The 18,423-nt window shown below is 44.4% G+C and overlaps 1 protein-coding gene across 1 annotated transcript in view; it reads left to right on the top strand.

Moving 5' to 3' along the window:
- WNT8B (Wnt family member 8B) overlaps window positions 1-18,423 on the top strand; it is a 422,033-nt gene that overhangs the window by 81,959 nt on the left and 321,651 nt on the right. The window contains exon 2 of the mRNA XM_078643063.1: window positions 16,870-16,903. Coding sequence (XP_078499189.1) covers window positions 16,889-16,903 — 15 coding nt within the window. The 5' untranslated portion in view covers window positions 16,870-16,888. The remainder of the gene's footprint in view (window positions 1-16,869; window positions 16,904-18,423) is intronic.

Here is an 18,423-nt window from a genome sequence, read left to right as displayed (position 1 = left end):
AGCCTACCTGATTCACACAAATATTCTGATCACACCTGGTATGTCCATTGTGGGTACCTGTGGAGTGTAAGAATCAACAAGTGTGCCACGACTCCTCCCTGTTTATACCAGAAGAAAATCCATATATAGACGTATAATCAGGTCAGACCTGCCAGAGACCCTAACAATAAATTGTAGGAGGCTCCTTCCTTTGCCAGCCCCCATGAGATGGCAAAAGCAACAAGTGAATTTTCTACAAATCTTTATTACATACTCACGTAGTTGCAGCTAAACTAAAATATTAGCAATGATAGGGTCACATTGACAATGGCAAACATTATACAGGATCAATATCCCAAACGCGGATATCTTGTCCTAAAGAGATTTCTGTACATATCCATCACAGGGAGACTTATTTTACCAGAGGGGATACCTGTCTTTAAAGTGATAACATCCGTTCTTTGAGCTGCTGGTGGGGGTCAATGAGGTCCATGTTGCTAACAAGCAAGATGGCCATCACATCCCTGGTCTTTGAAATATTATGCTTCTCCCTCCACATTATTGGAATAGCATGCTCTTTCATAGTCTCTTCCACAAGATGGAAAACTGTGAAACAGATTGTCTATCTTTCTCATGATGTGCGAGAAAATTTGGACGGAATTACACAACGGTGGCATTGGCCTAATCGTTATGATAAGTCAGACATTGGATCCAAAAGCAGCATTCGGTTTGTTTAGATGATTATGGGGCATATGTAGGTAAATCTATTTTTGCGATTCTGAAAATGAGATTTTTTGCGAATCGCATTTTTGGAATCGCAAAACGGGATGTAGATAAAAAATCGCTATAAAATAGCGATTACCAAAAAATCGCAGAATCATTGTGCGATTACTCAAATAGCGATTCCTTATTAGCGAATTCGCTAATAAGGAATCGCAAAAACGGGAAAAAGCAAATCAGGTGCAGAATGATGACATCACAACCACGAAGTGTGACTGCCCATGCTGCACCTGATTGCCTGCACCTGTTCCTGAGTCAGTTGCTGCCTGAGAGACAGTAAGGAGGGAGTGTGGTTTTGTCTCTGCAAGCAAATGTAGCTGAAATGGAATCCCAGGGTTGGGAGAAGCAGGCTGAGGAACACAGCAGGAAAAGAAAGCAAAAGTTCTCAGAGAGGGAGCTTGAGTTATTGACTGAGGAGGTAGTGAGGCAACATGAGCCCCTGTTTGGGAAAGCCTCACTCCGTGTTCCTGAGGCCAGGAAGAGAAAAATATGGACTGATATCCAAGAGAAGGTAAATGCCATAGGAGTAACCCACCGTACCACCGAGGACTTAAGGAAGAGGTGGTACGACATGAGACAGAGATCTACGGAGAAGGTGGCCACCAGATTGGCAGAGGCAAAGGCAACTGGAGGTGGGACCTCCACTGCACCAGATCCGACGCCCCTGGAGGAGTTGGTGGAGGGCACACTCATTCCTGAGGCAGTGATGGGCGTGGCTGATCTTGATAGCTCCAACAACAGAGACACCAGAGAAGGTAAGATGCATGCCAATATCCCCAAAACATACCCATCCCACTTATACCCCAAAATACCCATGCATGAATAGGAATCCGGTCCATGTTTTGAGGGTCACCCAGTATTGCATTATGGGAAATGTAGTCCCATGCACTGAAACTTGGTCCTGTGACACATAGAAAGGGTACATAGGGAACAGTCATACTATCAATGTGCAAAATAGACATGTAGTCATGTCATTTGTAGTATCAAGTGGTTTATTGCCATGAAAAAATTGTGGTGAATTCCACAATTATGTTGTTCACCCTGCTCAAGTGTTCAAGTAATTCATCGTCCGTCAGATAGATGTCATCTACATAGGACACAGCCTCCTCGTCACGTTTGTAATAATTCTGACACTCTTACCGAGAATAGCCCCGCGCTGTTCTTATACCCAAATACCAAACATTTTGCTGAGTGCCGAGTGCAGAAAATGCTGTCTAAAATCTGCTTTCTGGAGCTATATTTTGGTATAAGAATCCATTTGAGATATGTAATGTTTTGTATTTCTTCCGCACAGTGTTATTCATCAATGCGGCCCTGTGTGCCTGTTGAACTGCAAATGTTCATGTGCATATGTTTAAATGTCGGTAATCTAAAACTAGACAATATGTGTTGTCAGGTATCATTGCTGGAAACAAAGGATTATTCATCGGGGTGGTGCAAGTCTCAATCACACCTTGATATTCAAGTTGGACTGAGATTTATTTGACCTGTCTTTTTGCATCGTGTTTTATAGGGTACTGTCTTTGTGGATTTGGAGTAGATTTTAATGGGATTTCGTGGTGGGTTGATTCCACGTCCCTCCCTACATGGTTGTGGTATAATGCCGGAGCTAGTCCCCACTCCTGCACGTATGAATTTTTTAAAGATTCTGGAATGAGGTCAGAGAAAGCAGGCAAAATGACGCTTTCCCCCTTTTGGCAATCCATCACATACTCAGGCGGCCAATCTTTTTCCGCTAGCAGTATGTCATATCCAAATGTTAAGTTCTGCCAAAAGAGACCTTTAACCTTTCTCGAGATGTCCCCCTCTATTTGAAGTGTAATTTTATAAAGTCTATGCAGGACACTAACTCTGGTATCGGGTGTTTCCACCATGATGTGCTCATTCAATACTGTTGTCACCAGAAAATTGTTCAGGTTCTGATGAGCTATTGTTAATTCTGCCACGCTGTCTAGCATCGTCAGAGCCCATTCCCCGTTCAGAAGCTGAGTCCTCAGTAACCTGGGCATTTCTAATTTTTAAGCCAGCTACGTTCTTCTTTTTGAATTGAGGTTTTGCTTTATGTTGCTCTTCATATTTGATAATATAATCTGAAGTGCGATGTGTTTCCCTTTTTGTCTGTGTTCCCGTCCCTCTCTGAGTGATTTGATGAACCCTGGAAGGAACAAAAGATATGTGTATCAGTGTCCTGATTCCTATCAGTTTTTTTTAATGTTATCATGATTCCTAATGTTGTACCTCTTTAAAGAGGACTCCCATTGGGGACACCCACCCCAAGGTCGTGAATTCTTTTACGAATTGTTCTTTTTAGAATTTCTAATTTCCCATTTCTTTTTAAGAGAAGTGAGTGGTTACTCTGAGTTGTCTTTGTCGGGACTACCCGCCATTAGTGGCTTCCCTGCTTTGGTTCCCAGATTATCTCTACCGAAGTCTGCATAGGTTTCTTCAATAATTTTTGGTAGTTCTCGCTCCCTATTTCTAGGTGCTATTTCCCTTAGGTGGCTGTGTATGGCCACTGCTACTGCCTCCCCCTTTATATTTCTAAGCATGATTGCGGAGACTTGGGCAAAATGACCCATCAGTTTCATTCCCATGTCCAGGACAGGTCCTGCCCCGTACTCATTCTGTATTTGTTTCAATACTTCTGGAACAACTGCTAAGGAAGGGGTACATTGTACTCTGACGTAAACAGCAGCAAAGATTGTTCCCCAAGTAGTACAATCCTCAATCAAGGGAACCAACCCCGTTGGTAAGCAAATGGTTAGCATTCGGTGTTTTTCCTGCGGACCCATATGGGGAAATACTGCTTCCAGCTGTGCAGTTTTTTGTGCAATCCAGAACGACATTTGCTCCTCTTTGTAAGGAATTGTCCCTGCTACAGATTTCAGTGTCTGTGGGTTAATTGTAGGTGTGGTCTGATCTGGACCAGCTGGAGCATTTCTCGCAGGTTTATGTTCGCATAACAAACTGGACAATGTGTCTGTATAGATTGACTATGTCTTTGTATATTGTACGGACTTCATGCACTGCAAGTGTATCTATCTCGGGATGTGGAGTGTATGCCGCTAAGATGGGCCAGGTCGCTTCTTCCATGCTGAGCGAGCCAAGTCTCATGACAAATACTGTATGTGGGAGGGTGCCTTTAAACCAGCTTTTATGCTGCTGGTAAGTTAACAGGACTTTACGTATGGAATGTATTCTTCTGGTGGTTCAATTACAATGTATGTGTGGAACAAGTTAGTCACTGGGTCTACAGGTGGGAACTGAACCCAAGAATAGAATACCTCTGATCCGAACACCTCGTGTGCCTCAATCACGAAGGTAACACAGCCACCAGTTGCAGGTATGCCATGTTATGATAATTTCACAGTAACTGCATGTCTACAGTTGTCTGGGATGTTAAGAGCGCTTGCAACTTTGTATTCCCCCAAACCACTCACGTAGTCAGGCATTTCTAAAAAGGAGAAAAATAACTAAGGGTTTCGCACAATGTGGCAACCTTTTATCCATACAAGCTTGCAAAAACCTTCAGCCAATACACAGAGTATATCTGCTCAGCTGAGGCGTATTTCCCTTCCCACTTCAGATGTCTCTGAAAAATGTGTGAGTGGTGCTTTCTGAGAAAGCACAACTGAATTACTCAGATTTTTACTGTTAATATAAGAACCAAACCAACGTTGGTGGGCCATGTCATGTAGTTCCTAGGAGTCCCCCAGGACCTGCGCATTTTGGATGACCTAAACTGAGGGCTTGGTGTCCCAACCATTTCCGGACACTCCCACTGGATATGTTAGCCGTTAGACCAGCTAGCTCTACAGTGCCAGTGCCACCACCCTGTATTCTACAGTGGTGTAGGTAGTCTCTGGCAACCACTGAACACGACAACCCTGATTCCTCAGGGATCATGGAAAATAGTACAGTACTTTTGGCTCAGACACTCATGCTTCCTTTCTCTTAGAATATACACAGGATGGCGATTAGGACGTTTCAATAAGTATTTATTGGTCCAGCGACAGCCTAGTGTAAAACATGTGTGCTGTGTCAATCAGGAGACAGAAGCATACAAAAGAGATTGCTACTACGAATATGATGAATAGTAGATACATTTCTACCATAGTGCTAATAAGATGAACAGAAACAGTTCAGATAAAAACAGTAGCACTTGCATATTCCTAAAATGCGCGCCCTCAGTAATTTGCTAAAATGTACCTAGCCTAGATGTGTAGGTGTATATGCGTATAGATATGTGTATTTGTAGCCAAGAGACCCCCAGGGAAGAACCAGCCCCTCACCTGATGGTTCAGAATGAAGGACCCAGTCTCTGCATTGAGGATGACAACCCGTAAGGGAGATCAGACCGCTGTGTGTCGAAGATTCGGCATGCAGGACACCCGTCTCAGCGTGGAAGGAATTCTCCTCAAATTTGTAGAAGGAGTGAGGCTCTTTTATACTAAAGTGGTCACTCCACTTTTTTTCTAGAATCAATATGTTTTTAAAACAACCATGGATGTTTTGAAAACAACCACTGATGCTTTTCTAAACAAGTGTAATAATGCACAGCTGGCTGTTGGCCAAGGATGAAAAAAGTGGTGACCCTTATACAGAATAAATCTGCCGTGCCTTGGGACATGTCCAGGAAAGACATCACCTTAGCATGCTCCACTTAGATCTCATGTATTTTCCTTGCTTGACGTAATATTCCTTCTCTATCATGGTAGTGGAGTACCTTAAAAAGAAATGGACGGGGGTTTGAAACTGGTACAGGCCTCCTGGAGGGGACACGTTGCACCCTCTCAACTGAGAAATAAGGTGTCAAGGACGTTGCTGGTAATAGTTCTCTCAAACATGTTTCAATAAATTGTACTGCATCTTGGCCTTCCGCTACTTCTGAAGGCCTGTTAGGCGGATGATATTACGTCTCGAGCATCCTTCTGCATCCTCCACCCTGTTCTCCAGATGTCTTGTTTCGTACTCTCTCAGTTGTTTTTCCATTGTATCAGAGGTCCGTTGTACCTCAGCTAGGGTTTGCTCCACATTTGTGATGCTGTCAGATCATTTCCTGTGGTCCGAATTGAGAAGCGCAAGATCCACTGCCACATTATCAATTTTTTTATTCCATTGAGAACTGTGAGCACTCAATGACATTGATCACTGGATCAAACTTGTCCCCAGATGGGAGGGCCTGCTGGTTTTTGCCATTCCTGCTTTTCTGATACCATTACGGGGGAAGACCTTGAGGAGGTTCTTGAGCCAGCACCTCTAGAGTGTCCCATTCCGACGTCTCTCATGACAGTTTGCCCATCACTAGCAGTTATTCTCTCTATACAACAGTGCCTAGTACAGTGACGTCTTCTATTTCATGCACTGGAGTGCAATTGTTTACCTACACTATGACTGCTTTTACCATCACATATTCTAGGTCCGCAAACAGCGTAGGATCTAATAGTGTTGTCAGATAGTTTAATCACAAGGTGAGGCTACTATCCTGCTTATACACTTTTGCCTTGTACTCGGTCTACTGCTGCATCCTAGCAGTAATTTTGAGTGATAGGGGCACCAGAGGCATTGTAGTGGGACCTCATGCACTTTACTGAATGTTCTGGATAAGCACTTAATCATCTCACCCCAAGAGGCCCACACGGAGGCTGCCTCCACCGTTATTCAGGGACATATCGTACCGCCAGTTAGATCAGTCCCATAATGCTTGTGTCATTTTTCGGAGCCTCTACAACTGACTGATGTAGTGCAGACCTGTTAAGCATGCAGTTCATGTGAGATGCACCGCAATATCCTCAATGGACAACACCTCTATTCCAATGCCACCTCTTTCAAGTCCATTAACATCGGTGAGTATGGGGGGACAGAGGGACCACCCCTCACTGTGTTCTTGTTGCCGGGCCAGAGTGCGTAAACAGGCTCCTCAAATAACGCAGCCTCAAGCATTAGCTTGGCCGCATCACCGCTACGGTCTCAGGTCTACTTCTTTAGCTTTGTGCACTTCCACCCCTGAGTCCAAACGCCAGCATCCGGGGGGGGGGAACCGAAACAGACAGTGAGTGGGCCTGTATGTACTAAGGGCACCGCTGTTCAGCGGCACTCAGACGCAGCTCTTAAGTGGGGCTGAACTCCAGGCCGCGTCCAGCCCAGGTCTTGTTGCCTGAGCGGTGGGCCACGCCCACAGCCGTCCCCTCTTCACCACTGCTGACTCCTCACCTCCAGTCAGCATGCTGCCATCAGGCTTCAAAATGCAGGTATTTCACTCCGCTTTCTTGTTACCGAGATTCAGCACTCTGACGCAGCTTTCCTCAGCGCCGACTGATCCCTTCTTGGTGCCAAAAGGTGTTTGCTGCTTGTGTCGGCCTGTTGTTTCCGGCTGGCTTCTTTCTCTCGCTAATGTCGGCAGAAACTGCGGGCGCCGCAGCCCAGTTCTCAATGCCACCGTAGTCCAGGGGACACTTGGGCTTAGCAGACACAGCCCAGTCTCACCGATGGTGTCTCTTAGGCACAAGAAATTACGGATAATATGGGTGTGCTGTGAAGCGGAGCTAAAACACATCCGCCATCTTGCTCCTGTAAGCCACACCTCCGTAGAGCACTCAATTATGTTATACTTTAACAGCATTTCCAGTTCTTTCTTAACGGCCTCATGCAAGTGAAAAGCAATTCAACTGTGTTGTTGAGCAACAGGACGAATGTCCTCATTGCTATGAAGTTGCAGTTTCATGGATTTCTTTTTTTCTAGTCCATGAAACAATGGCGGGAATTGACTTACTATGTCTGCATGTGCATTTATGTTACAGCTGATGGAAATCAGACCCCTGTCAGCAACAGTACTGAAAATGAATAAACATGCACTTGACGAAGTACCTTGGAGAAAAGGAATCAGTGCTCGTACTTTCACTTCTTGTGTCACATAGTTGCTACAAATGATCCTTGACTTTGCAATGGTGTGTAACCCACGTATGTACCTTTGTCTTTAAAGGTGTGAGACAGGGCACCGGTGACAGTTCATTGTACTTCTGTGCCGGCATGATGTTTATCAATACACCACTGTCAATCATAAAAGGTATGGAACAATCATTCACCTTTAGTGTGATCTCCGGCAATGTCCAAAGGAACGAGGTTGTTTTAAGTGGTGATCTCGCTTGGACTTATACTCTTCTCTGCAGGAAGTCAAACCCACAGGCTCATGTCGTTCACCAGTCGACATCGTCATTGCACAGCCATCTTCTTCACTGTCGCTCGACAATGACATTGAGGAACCTTTGGAAGATGAATTTGATGACGATCAAGCTCATTTAGTTTAGACTTGCCTAAATTTGTTTTGCCACTTGGTCTTGTGGGAGTGGCTAGAATTTTTCTGGAACTTTCTGGCATCCATTTTCTCTTCTCAACACAACATCAGTTTCTCTTTCGCTTTGCAAACTGCTGCAATTTTTTTTCCTGCACCCGTTGCATGTTTTCCAACATTTACCTTTGTGTGTAAAGGAGAATCTGCATCAGAAACACAATTTCTTCTTCCACTAAGACATCAGTTTATGGGCCTCATCATTGTGTCTGTTTTTCATGTTCAATGCTGATTCACTGTGAGCTACTCCAGCTTCCATATCAGCAGCTTGTTGATTCGCACATTTTTCTGCTCTCGCAGCCATGAGCACTCTCTCCAGATGGAGGGGCTTATTACATCACTTTTTCCCATAATAAAAGTGACGCACCGCCATAGCAAGGGGCTTGTCACTAAGCCCCTGAGTGTCTCGTGCAGTATACATTGCCTGAACGAGTCAGAAAGGCAACCATTGATGACTGTTAGACGGATGACTTCTTCATCATTGAATTTATTGAAATTACAATGCTTGATGAGGGCCTTAAGTCTTTCGATAAACTCATCCACCGTTTTATCCAGCTTGCTGTCAGGCTTGATTGAAAATGTACCTTTCATAGTCGACATTCGGCATTGGATTTAACTTGATTCCTAATGCCGCCTTAATCTGATGGTAAGATATTTCATCAGCTTGGGGGATTTTTTTTATCGCTCCCTTTACTCCGTCATCTGCAAGATTCTTTAAGTATTTGATGATCTCTTTGTCATCTGCTTCTTCTAGTGTATCAATGAAATAATAGAATGTTTTAATCCAGGTGGTCCAGCTGGCACCAATATTCTCTTTTTTGGAGGCATTGAATGGAAGCGGCGGATTCAAAAAGGCGGCGGCACCATATTTGGAACTCATCTCTGCAGCCATTGAAACCTTTCAAATCTTGAGGACCTTTGCATCCACTTGGATCATTGTGGATGCTACTTGCCACTTTGAACACACCGGTCCCTGGCCAGAACTCGACTCGATGTCAGATGCCTCATTCTTAGTTCTTGTCAGTGAGTGCAATTGTGTTCTTTCCACCGAGATGCCGTTGCTTTCCTTGGTGCACTTTTCTGCACCTGGCTGTCGTGGTCTTCTATGCTTCTCTGTACCTGATTGATGCTGCCTTGAGCGCTATCTTATGTAGGCTGGCTCTGTGTTATGGTGCACCGCTGTACCTCTTCTTTCGCCCTTACCAGTAGGTTCCGGACCAATTGTGACTGAACGTTCCATATTGCCTTCATCTTCTTCCAAAGCCTTGCACTGGCTAGAGTGGTGCTTTGACTCCACATACACAAACTGTCAACTGTTTCACTTTGACTGAGGCACACGTGGCACGCACAAGACGTCTGCTGGACCTCTGCTAACTCTGAGGGAGAGTTCTCTCATTTCTTTGGAATACAGATCCCCTATCTCACCGCAAGTTGAAGTTTCCTCCCCACCCCAGAAGCATGCAGATGACCACACCACATGGAGCTCACTAGTGCACGTCTCTATTCTTCAGAGTGCAACCGTTATCTGTACACACTGCATCATGAACTTTATTAACCACACCTAAACAATTATGTCAGTCTCCTATGAAGTCTATTAGGAACCAAAAGGGTCCTGCTAGTCATATCTACAAGACACTACACTCAATACTATTAGTCCATGAACATTGGTATGCTGCCACCACTGCTAAATGTCAACAACCCAAGGCATGAACAGTAGGTACCTGTTACTTATGAGGGCATGTTTGTTCCAACTCCAGGTCACAGAACATAATCTGGATCTTGCATTAACAGTAACACACACTAGATTAGCATGCTGGATGGGTCAACAAAAATCAGCATATATGTTTCACATTCATCTGGATGACTCGGAGCAGTGGTATATGCCTGTATGTCAAGCTAGGGACATTCCAACCCCAACAGTCATACAACAAGGCCTATCTGTGGCCCATATATCGCTCTAGCTAGTGTTCAGCCATGAACTATAGTAGTACAGAAGGCCACTCAAGAGCCTACTCTGAAAAGATAAATAGAGCTCGCTTGAGCTTTCACACTCGCCTCCCTAGTGTATTCCAGGTTGAAGAGATGCAATTATTAATGAAAGCACACCCCCATGTCATTGGCCTGCCTACAACAAGGAGGCAAGTAAGTTGCTGCATGGCATGGCCATTCTGCACATAGAAGGGAGGGCCTACCGCCATATGCCTACTCCCAACATTGTCTAATTAATAAATATATTCTTGGCATACCCCACCCTGGCCTGGTATTACCAGGACACTGCAGAAGTGGCAGTGCACACTAGCCTGTCTATATTGCTTGAGTTGCATTGTTTTGAAGGGCACCAGTCCTGCAGAGGGACTTAGAATGATATCTTAATTGGGCCTTTTAAGCCTAGCTAGTCCTCTGTTTCTTACACATGCCACTCAGTATATACTTGTGGGGGGGCAAGCATGGGAAGGCATGGCAGGTCAGCAGCCCCCACATGCCCATGTTGCCATGCCAGTGTTAGTGTAGGTGTGAATAGTCCCAGCGCTCTCATCCTTTGATGTACCAAAATCTGTGTAGTGTTTTGTGTGTATGGATATGTGTGCCAAAGGGGTAAATTGAAGAGATCAATTTTCCTATGTTCAGCCTGATTATAGTGCATTTTGGACGCGCCTTTCAAATCATGTAGGTGTTTTATGACACAATGTTGTATACATGAGGGTGTGTGATGTGTCTGCTAATTTTTATCTATGTGCTTCTAGGTTGGATGTTTATGACTGTGCCATCAGGTGGCCGTGGTTTATCATCTACATGGTCTTAATGTAGTGTTTTTCCAAGTGATGGTGAGGGATTCTGCCCTGCATTTAGTGTTTCAGTATAACCCTTTTGAGGTGAGAATGGACAAACAGTTCATGGTGTTATGGTTGGCTATTGAGTGCTTTTTGGATGCCCGTTGAAAGACTGAATGTAGGTCATGTAAAGGTGTGTTAGTTGCATGTGGTAAGGGCTGTCTATGATATATTGATATCTTGAATGTGTGTTGTGTGCAGGTGCTTAGAAGTGCAAAATATGCTCTTGTGAATTGTGGTGCGCCATCACTACTCTGTGACATTGCACGCGAAGCTACCTTATTGTAAAGGTATGGACTGTACTTCCCTTTGTTCACTTACAGATATACAGAGAGAAGCACCTTCAGTATATCAGCTCTTAAAGTCTCCTAGGTTCCTAAGGGAAGAGGGCAAGTGAAGGAACGGATGACCCTCAAAATAGTCTTCCAACACCTCTCAGTTTAAATACATTTCATCTCGAATACTTAACTAACTAGATTCAATGTCCCTTTCTGCACAGCGTGGAATGGATGAAATGACCAATGAAATGTCTAACTGTGCAAGCTGAAAGAAATCAGTTTTCAGGGTGCAACAAACAGAACAAACACATTAACAACAAGCAGTTTGAAGTGACCATAATGCACAGGACTCTAAAGGCACGATAAGAGCCTACCTGATTCACACAAATATTCTGATCACACCTGATATGTCCACTGTGGGTACCTGTGGAGTGTAAGAATCAACAAGTGTGCCACGACTCCTCCCTGTTTATACCAGAAGAAAATCCATATATAGACGTATAATCAGGTCAGACCTGCCAGAGACCCTAACAATAAATTGTAGGAGGCTCCTTCCTTTGCCAGCCCCCATGAGATGGCAAAAGCAACAGGTGAATTTTCTACAAATCTTTATTACATACTCACGTAGTTGCAGCTAAACTAAAATATTAGCAATGATAGGGTCACATTGACAATGGCAAACATTATACAGGATCAATATCCCAAACGCGGATATCTTGTCCTAAAGAGATTTCTGTACATATCCATCACAGGGAGACTTATTTTACCAGAGGGGATACCTGTCTTTAAAGTGATAACATCCGTTCTTTGAGCTGCTGGTGGGGGTCAATGAGGTCCATGTTGCTAACAAGCAAGATGGCCATCACATCCCTGGTCTTTGAAATATTATGCTTCTCCCTCCACATTATTGGAATAGCATGCTCTTTCATAGTCTCTTCCACAAGATGGAAAACTGTGAAACAGATTGTCTATCTTTCTCATGATGTGCGAGAAAATTTGGACGGAATTACACAACGGTGGCATTGGCCTAATCGTTATGTTAAGTCAGACATTGGATCCAAAAGCAGCATTCGGTTTGTTTAGATGATTATGGGGCATATGTAGGTAAATCTATTTTTGCGATTCTGAAAATGAGATTTTTTGCGAATCGCATTTTTGGAATCGCAAAACGGGATGTAGATAAAAAATCGCTATAAAATAGCGATTACCAAAAAATCGCAGAATCATTGTGCGATTACTCAAATAGCGATTCCTTATTAGCGAATTCGCTAATAAGGAATCGCAAAAACGGGAAAAAGCAAATCAGGTGCAGAATGATGACATCACAACCACGAAGTGTGACTGCCCATGCTGCACCTGATTGCCTGCACCTGTTCCTGAGTCAGTTGCTGCCTGAGAGACAGTAAGGAGGGAGTGTGGTTTTGTCTCTGCAAGCAAATGTAGCTGAAATGGAATCCCAGGGTTGGGAGAAGCAGGCTGAGGAACACAGCAGGAAAAGAAAGCAAAAGTTCTCAGAGAGGGAGCTTGAGTTATTGACTGAGGAGGTAGTGAGGCAACATGAGCCCCTGTTTGGGAAAGCCTCACTCCGTGTTCCTGAGGCCAGGAAGAGAAAAATATGGACTGATATCCAAGAGAAGGTAAATGCCATAGGAGTAACCCACCGTACCACCGAGGACTTAAGGAAGAGGTGGTACGACATGAGACAGAGATCTACGGAGAAGGTGGCCACCAGATTGGCAGAGGCAAAGGCAACTGGAGGTGGGACCTCCACTGCACCAGATCCGACGCCCCTGGAGGAGTTGGTGGAGGGCACACTCATTCCTGAGGCAGTGATGGGCGTGGCTGATCTTGATAGCTCCAACAACAGAGACACCAGAGAAGGTAAGATGCATGCCAATATCCCCAAAACATACCCATCCCACTTATACCCCAAAATACCCATGCATGAATAGGAATCCGGTCCATGTTTTGAGGGTCACCCAGTATTGCATTATGGGAAATGTAGTCCCATGCACTGAAACTTGGTCCTGTGACACATAGAAAGGGTACATAGGGAACAGTCATACTATCAATGTGCAAAATAGACATGTAGTCATGTCATTTGTAGTATCAAGTGGTTTATTGCCATGAAAAAAAATGACTTACAACTCACGTGTGCTATTTTTTTGCAGCTGGATCTACAACACAGGACACAGTGGCTACAGTGGGGGAGACAGCAACAGATGAGGACGGGGCAGGGCAGGAGAGGCAGGGTGCCACACGGGACACACCATCAGTGCAAACCAAAGGGTGCAGAATTGTTCCTGCACTAATACCAATGGCATCCGAGTCTACGGATATTGAAGAGGGCACACAGGCTGCAGAAACACAAAATCCAAGGCAGGCCACAACACAATCCTGCGCAACAAATACAACTGGCAGTGGTGCAAGATAGAGGGCACGGGTCAGCACCAGCAATGCCTCCTCGGGTACAGACTTGGTCTTTGCAGGGCTGGAGGGTAACATGTTGCGTGTGCAGCACCTGCAAAGTAAAGGGATAATGTCAATCCAGCGCCAGCTAGCACAACACAACCGCCACATGTCGGAGCTGAGACTTGGGGTGACAGCAATCACACAAGCTTCGGAGGCAAATCTGAGGGAAAACAGAAGGGATAGGCAGGCCAGGCGCAGGGAACTACATCGGCTACACACCCGCCTGGACCAGTTCACAAAGGCTGTCAGCCGGCAATCCACAGCAATATCCATGCTAGCACGGCGAACAATAAGCATGCAACATGAGATGGCACACTGCTGCCAGGTCGTTGCTTGGGCCTGGTGCAGGTGACACATGCACTAGACCAACTGCGGGCTGTTGTCACTGGGGGAATTGGAACACCAGGGAGCCTGGACACAGATGGGCAATCCAGCAGGAGCACACCGACTCCACCAATACCTGCTGAAAGGCGTAGGAGTGGGCGTCAGGGCAGAGCTGTGGATGACAACAGCGAGGCAAGTGCACAGGCTGAAGGAGGGGCATCAGGGCGTGCACGCCGGAGGTGAAGGGGCGGCATGCATCAATGGCATGTTGTGAGGCAACACATGCCATGAGGACTACCAAACTCACTATCATGATGGCACTGTGAGAACAATAACATGTGCTACCAACAAAGTTACAGTTACACTGTGTAACTTTTCGCATCCTGCAGTTAAGGGAATAAACCTATTTTCTTTTCATCAACATTGGTAATTGTGTTATTTATTCTCACCTAGTAGTTCTGTGTGATGTCATCACGTCTCAGGCGCCCGGCAGCTGCCCCGGCTCCACCTGCACGTCTGCGTTGGGGAGCTGGATCCTCCTCATCTGATATGTCTGGGTCTGTCAGATCCACTGGGGTGCCCTTCTTGGTAGCGATGTTGTGTAGCATTGTGCAGGCCACCACAATCTTGCAACATATCTCCGGGCTGTACTTTAGGGTACCTCCACTCTTATGGAGGCACCGGAAACGGCTTTTGAGGATTCCAAAGGTTCTCTCAATGGTGACTCTTGTGACTCTGTGGGCAGTGTTTGTACCTCCGCTCAGAAGCTGTGGATGGATTGAGGTAGGGTGTGAGGATGTAGTCCCGCACGGCATAGGCACTGTCTCCTGCAGGGATAAAGTATGTTGTTGTTTAGTAAGATACTGCAAATTCAGACATTGCATACTACTGTTTGTGTGTGCCAAACAATTACCTAGCAGGTATCCCTCTCCAAACTCGCTATTTGTGAGTCTGCGATGTAAACCACAGTGTCGAAAAATTAAGGAATCATGAGTGCTTCCAGGGAATTTTGCTACTATATCTGTGATCACATGTTTGGCATTGCAGAGTACCTGGATGTTTAAAGAATGGTATGACTTTCTGTTTCTAAAAAAATACTCATTGTGTGATGGGGGGGACAGTGCGACATGTGGTCCGTCTACGCAGCCAATCACGTGGGGGAATTGAGCAATTTGGTAAAAATCTTGTTTTGTTTGGTCCAGTTCATGCTGTGTGTCTGTAGATTTGATGTGGTGATGCATCTTCTGCATCATAGCATTGAGGAAAGCGTGGAAAAAGCGTGAAAGTGCACTCTGTGAGACCCCTCCTGCTGTGGCTATTACCCCCTGAAAACTCCATGACGCTAGGAGGTGCAGTGAGCACAACAGCTGTATGTGTGTGGGAATGGTGTGGGCCCTGTATGTGGGGAGCTCTAGCATGGGTGTCAGCTCCTCTATCAGCTCCAGGATACTTTCTGGATGCAGCCTGTAGTGCACATGGATGTCCACCTTAGTGCGTTGGAAGATGGTGATGTGTGTCCTGGAGATCCTCTCCTGGCGTCTCCTTCTCTCTTCAGCCTGTCAGATACGCAGCCTCCTGGCTATTACATAAAGCCCAGCCATTGTGAGAAGCGATTGTTGCATTTTGGGACAGTTTAAATAGGTTGCACCTGATCACCACCTGGTCTGAGTTGGTGGTATTAAAGAAGTGCAAAAATGCGAATTTCGTAAAATCGCTATTTGCAATTTTTACCTACATAGCAAATTGCGAATTCGCATTTTTGCGTCACGGTGTTTGCGAAATTCGCAATTATTGGGATGCAGCTTGCGAATTGGCAATTTTATTCGCAGAATCCATTACATGCAAAATTGCTAATCGCAAAATTTGCGATTAGCAATTTTGCATGGCACATTACTTACCTACATCGCATCACACAATTTTGCGATCGCAAACACCCATGATTCTGCGAATTTCGGGGTTTGCGATTGCAAAATACCTACCTACATATAGCCCTATATCAGAAACACGTGTATTCAGATCATGTCGTACATAACATAACTGTATTGCAAAATAACCAACATAGATTTGGGTTAATGGAAAAAGAAAATGGGTCATTTAGTGTAATGTATTGCAGCATTTATATGGGGTTACTTCCCCTATGTGTGGTGCTAAAGCGCTTGCCTACATGGGTAGCATGCTACACCATGTAGGGTGTGCAGCAATAACAAGGCATAACTTTTTTCCCTCTGCAAACCATTTAAGTTGATACCATGACTACTTTTGCCTGACAGCCTTTAGCAAAATGTGAATTTAAATATAACCTATTATTTTTCTACAGCTTCATTCACATTTGATTATAAAAGTGCCATTAGCAATTTTGAATTTGATAGTTTATCCTAATAATAAGCATTCTCTCTCAATAATATATGTGTGTGAGAGGGTGTGGGGGTGTATGTGTGGGTATGGGTGTATGTGTGTGTGTATATATATATGTATATATATATCTTCATATATTTATAGATAGACAGACAGACAGACAGACAGACAGACAGACAGACAGACAGACAGATAGATAGATAGATAGATAGATAGATAGATAGATAGATAGATAGATAGATAGATAGATAGATAGATAGATAGATAGATAGATAGATAGATAGATAGATAGATAGATAGATAGATAGATAGATAGATAGATAGATAGATAGATAGATAGATAGATAGATGGAGGGACGCTAGAGATAGAGCACTCATCTCCTCTTTTCCACACTACAACTTTGCCTGGTGTGGAATTTGTAAAGACAAAAGTGTGGAATTTTCTGAATAGCAATATTGGAATGAGGAAGACTCTGCTAATTCTTTGTTCTGTCTCTTCTAGGTCAGTAAACAATTTTCTGATGACTGGACCCAAGGTAAGAGGCATTTGTTTGATCTATATGTTAGCTTTTATTCAATGTATGATGTGCTTTTTTCATCTCCATCTCAACCACAGCCATACACCATGTCATTATAGACTTATTGGCATAATGCCAGTAACTCTTCCCGTAGCGGTCGGCAGTAGGTGTTTCTGTAGGGCGGTGACATGGACAGGGGAGGGGCAGGGTGGGGGGTAGTAATGTATCGATTACGGAGTTTTACAGGTAAGTAAACATTTAAATAAATAAAACAAATTTTGTTGCGCACACTGCATCACAAAGATGCAGTGCGCGCAACGAAATTCGTTTTATTTATTTAAATGTTCACTTACCTGTAAAACTCCGTAATGCATAGATTACTACCCCCACCCTGCCCCTCCCCCTGCCCACGTCACCGCCCTACAGAAACACCTACTGCCGACCCCTACTGAACTCTTCACAAATGGTGAGCAGCTACGGCTTGATTGTGCCTGACCCTGAGATAAAGCTGGCCCTGGAATAATTATGGCAATGCTGGCCATATTGTGGACATCCATGACATGGTGGTGCCCATACCTTTGACAATGATGGGCCTGGTGTCATGGTGGTAATTCCAGGCATATTCTGGGAACCCACAGTCCCCGGTGGAAGATGGCCATGGAATAATTGTGATAATGCTAGTCATACTGTGGGCATTCATTACATGAGAAGATGATTCATATACATGCAAGGCAGAATCTATCCTTATGTGAAGCAGTACATGCGATTGCCAGAGGAAAATGGCAAGCTGATGTGTGGGCACCAAATACACATTAAAATGGGTAATGTTGCTTCACAGAAGAAATATGGTGTCTTTTAATGAAAATAATATGCTTTTGTTTAGGAGTGTAATGAACTGGAATTTGTGAACACTTAGCACCTGGAAGGAGGGATAGCATATAGGAGTAGTAAGGATTGTGCCTAGGAGTAGCACAGCATAGTTCGTTTCCCAGAACAGATTTCTGTGTAACTTTCAAGCAAGGGTCTTATAGATTAACAATATTATTGGAAGACTGTTACAAGATTCCTCAACAAAGTAAGACTGAAGCATATCGAGCTGCTTGGCACCATGATATTTTATAACATAGATAAAATGTACCATTGGAGCAGCAGAAACTGGAAGAGGACCATAGTTTAATCAACATAGCTTTCACATACTCACTTAGTGGTGATGCTTCAGGTACAATGAGGACAAAGATCTATGTCCATGCGCTGATCACATCTTTCTGGCTAGAAACAGGCTTGGTAACTAGTCCGTCTAACCAGGAGGTTTTCAAAAATGTTTGCTCTGAGAACCCCTAAGCACAGTGCTTTAAAGTCGGCCCCTCGAAACCTTATGGCAAGGATTAAGGGTGAATGAGAGTGATAGGGGTGAGTGCAAGGTTTATGAGATCATTTCAAGGGTACCCTTTCTGTAGCTCATAATTCAGACTAAATGGGAGACTTATAAAACAGCAAATGGCTCAAGCAAATCCATTAAGTGACCCATAACTACTGCC

This window comes from Lissotriton helveticus, chromosome 5_1 (assembly GCF_964261635.1).
Source record: "Lissotriton helveticus chromosome 5_1, aLisHel1.1, whole genome shotgun sequence".
NCBI classification, from domain to species: domain Eukaryota; kingdom Metazoa; phylum Chordata; class Amphibia; order Caudata; family Salamandridae; genus Lissotriton; species Lissotriton helveticus.
The sequence above is the reverse complement of the archived record's forward strand: the minus strand, read 5'-3'. Positions and strand labels throughout refer to the sequence as shown.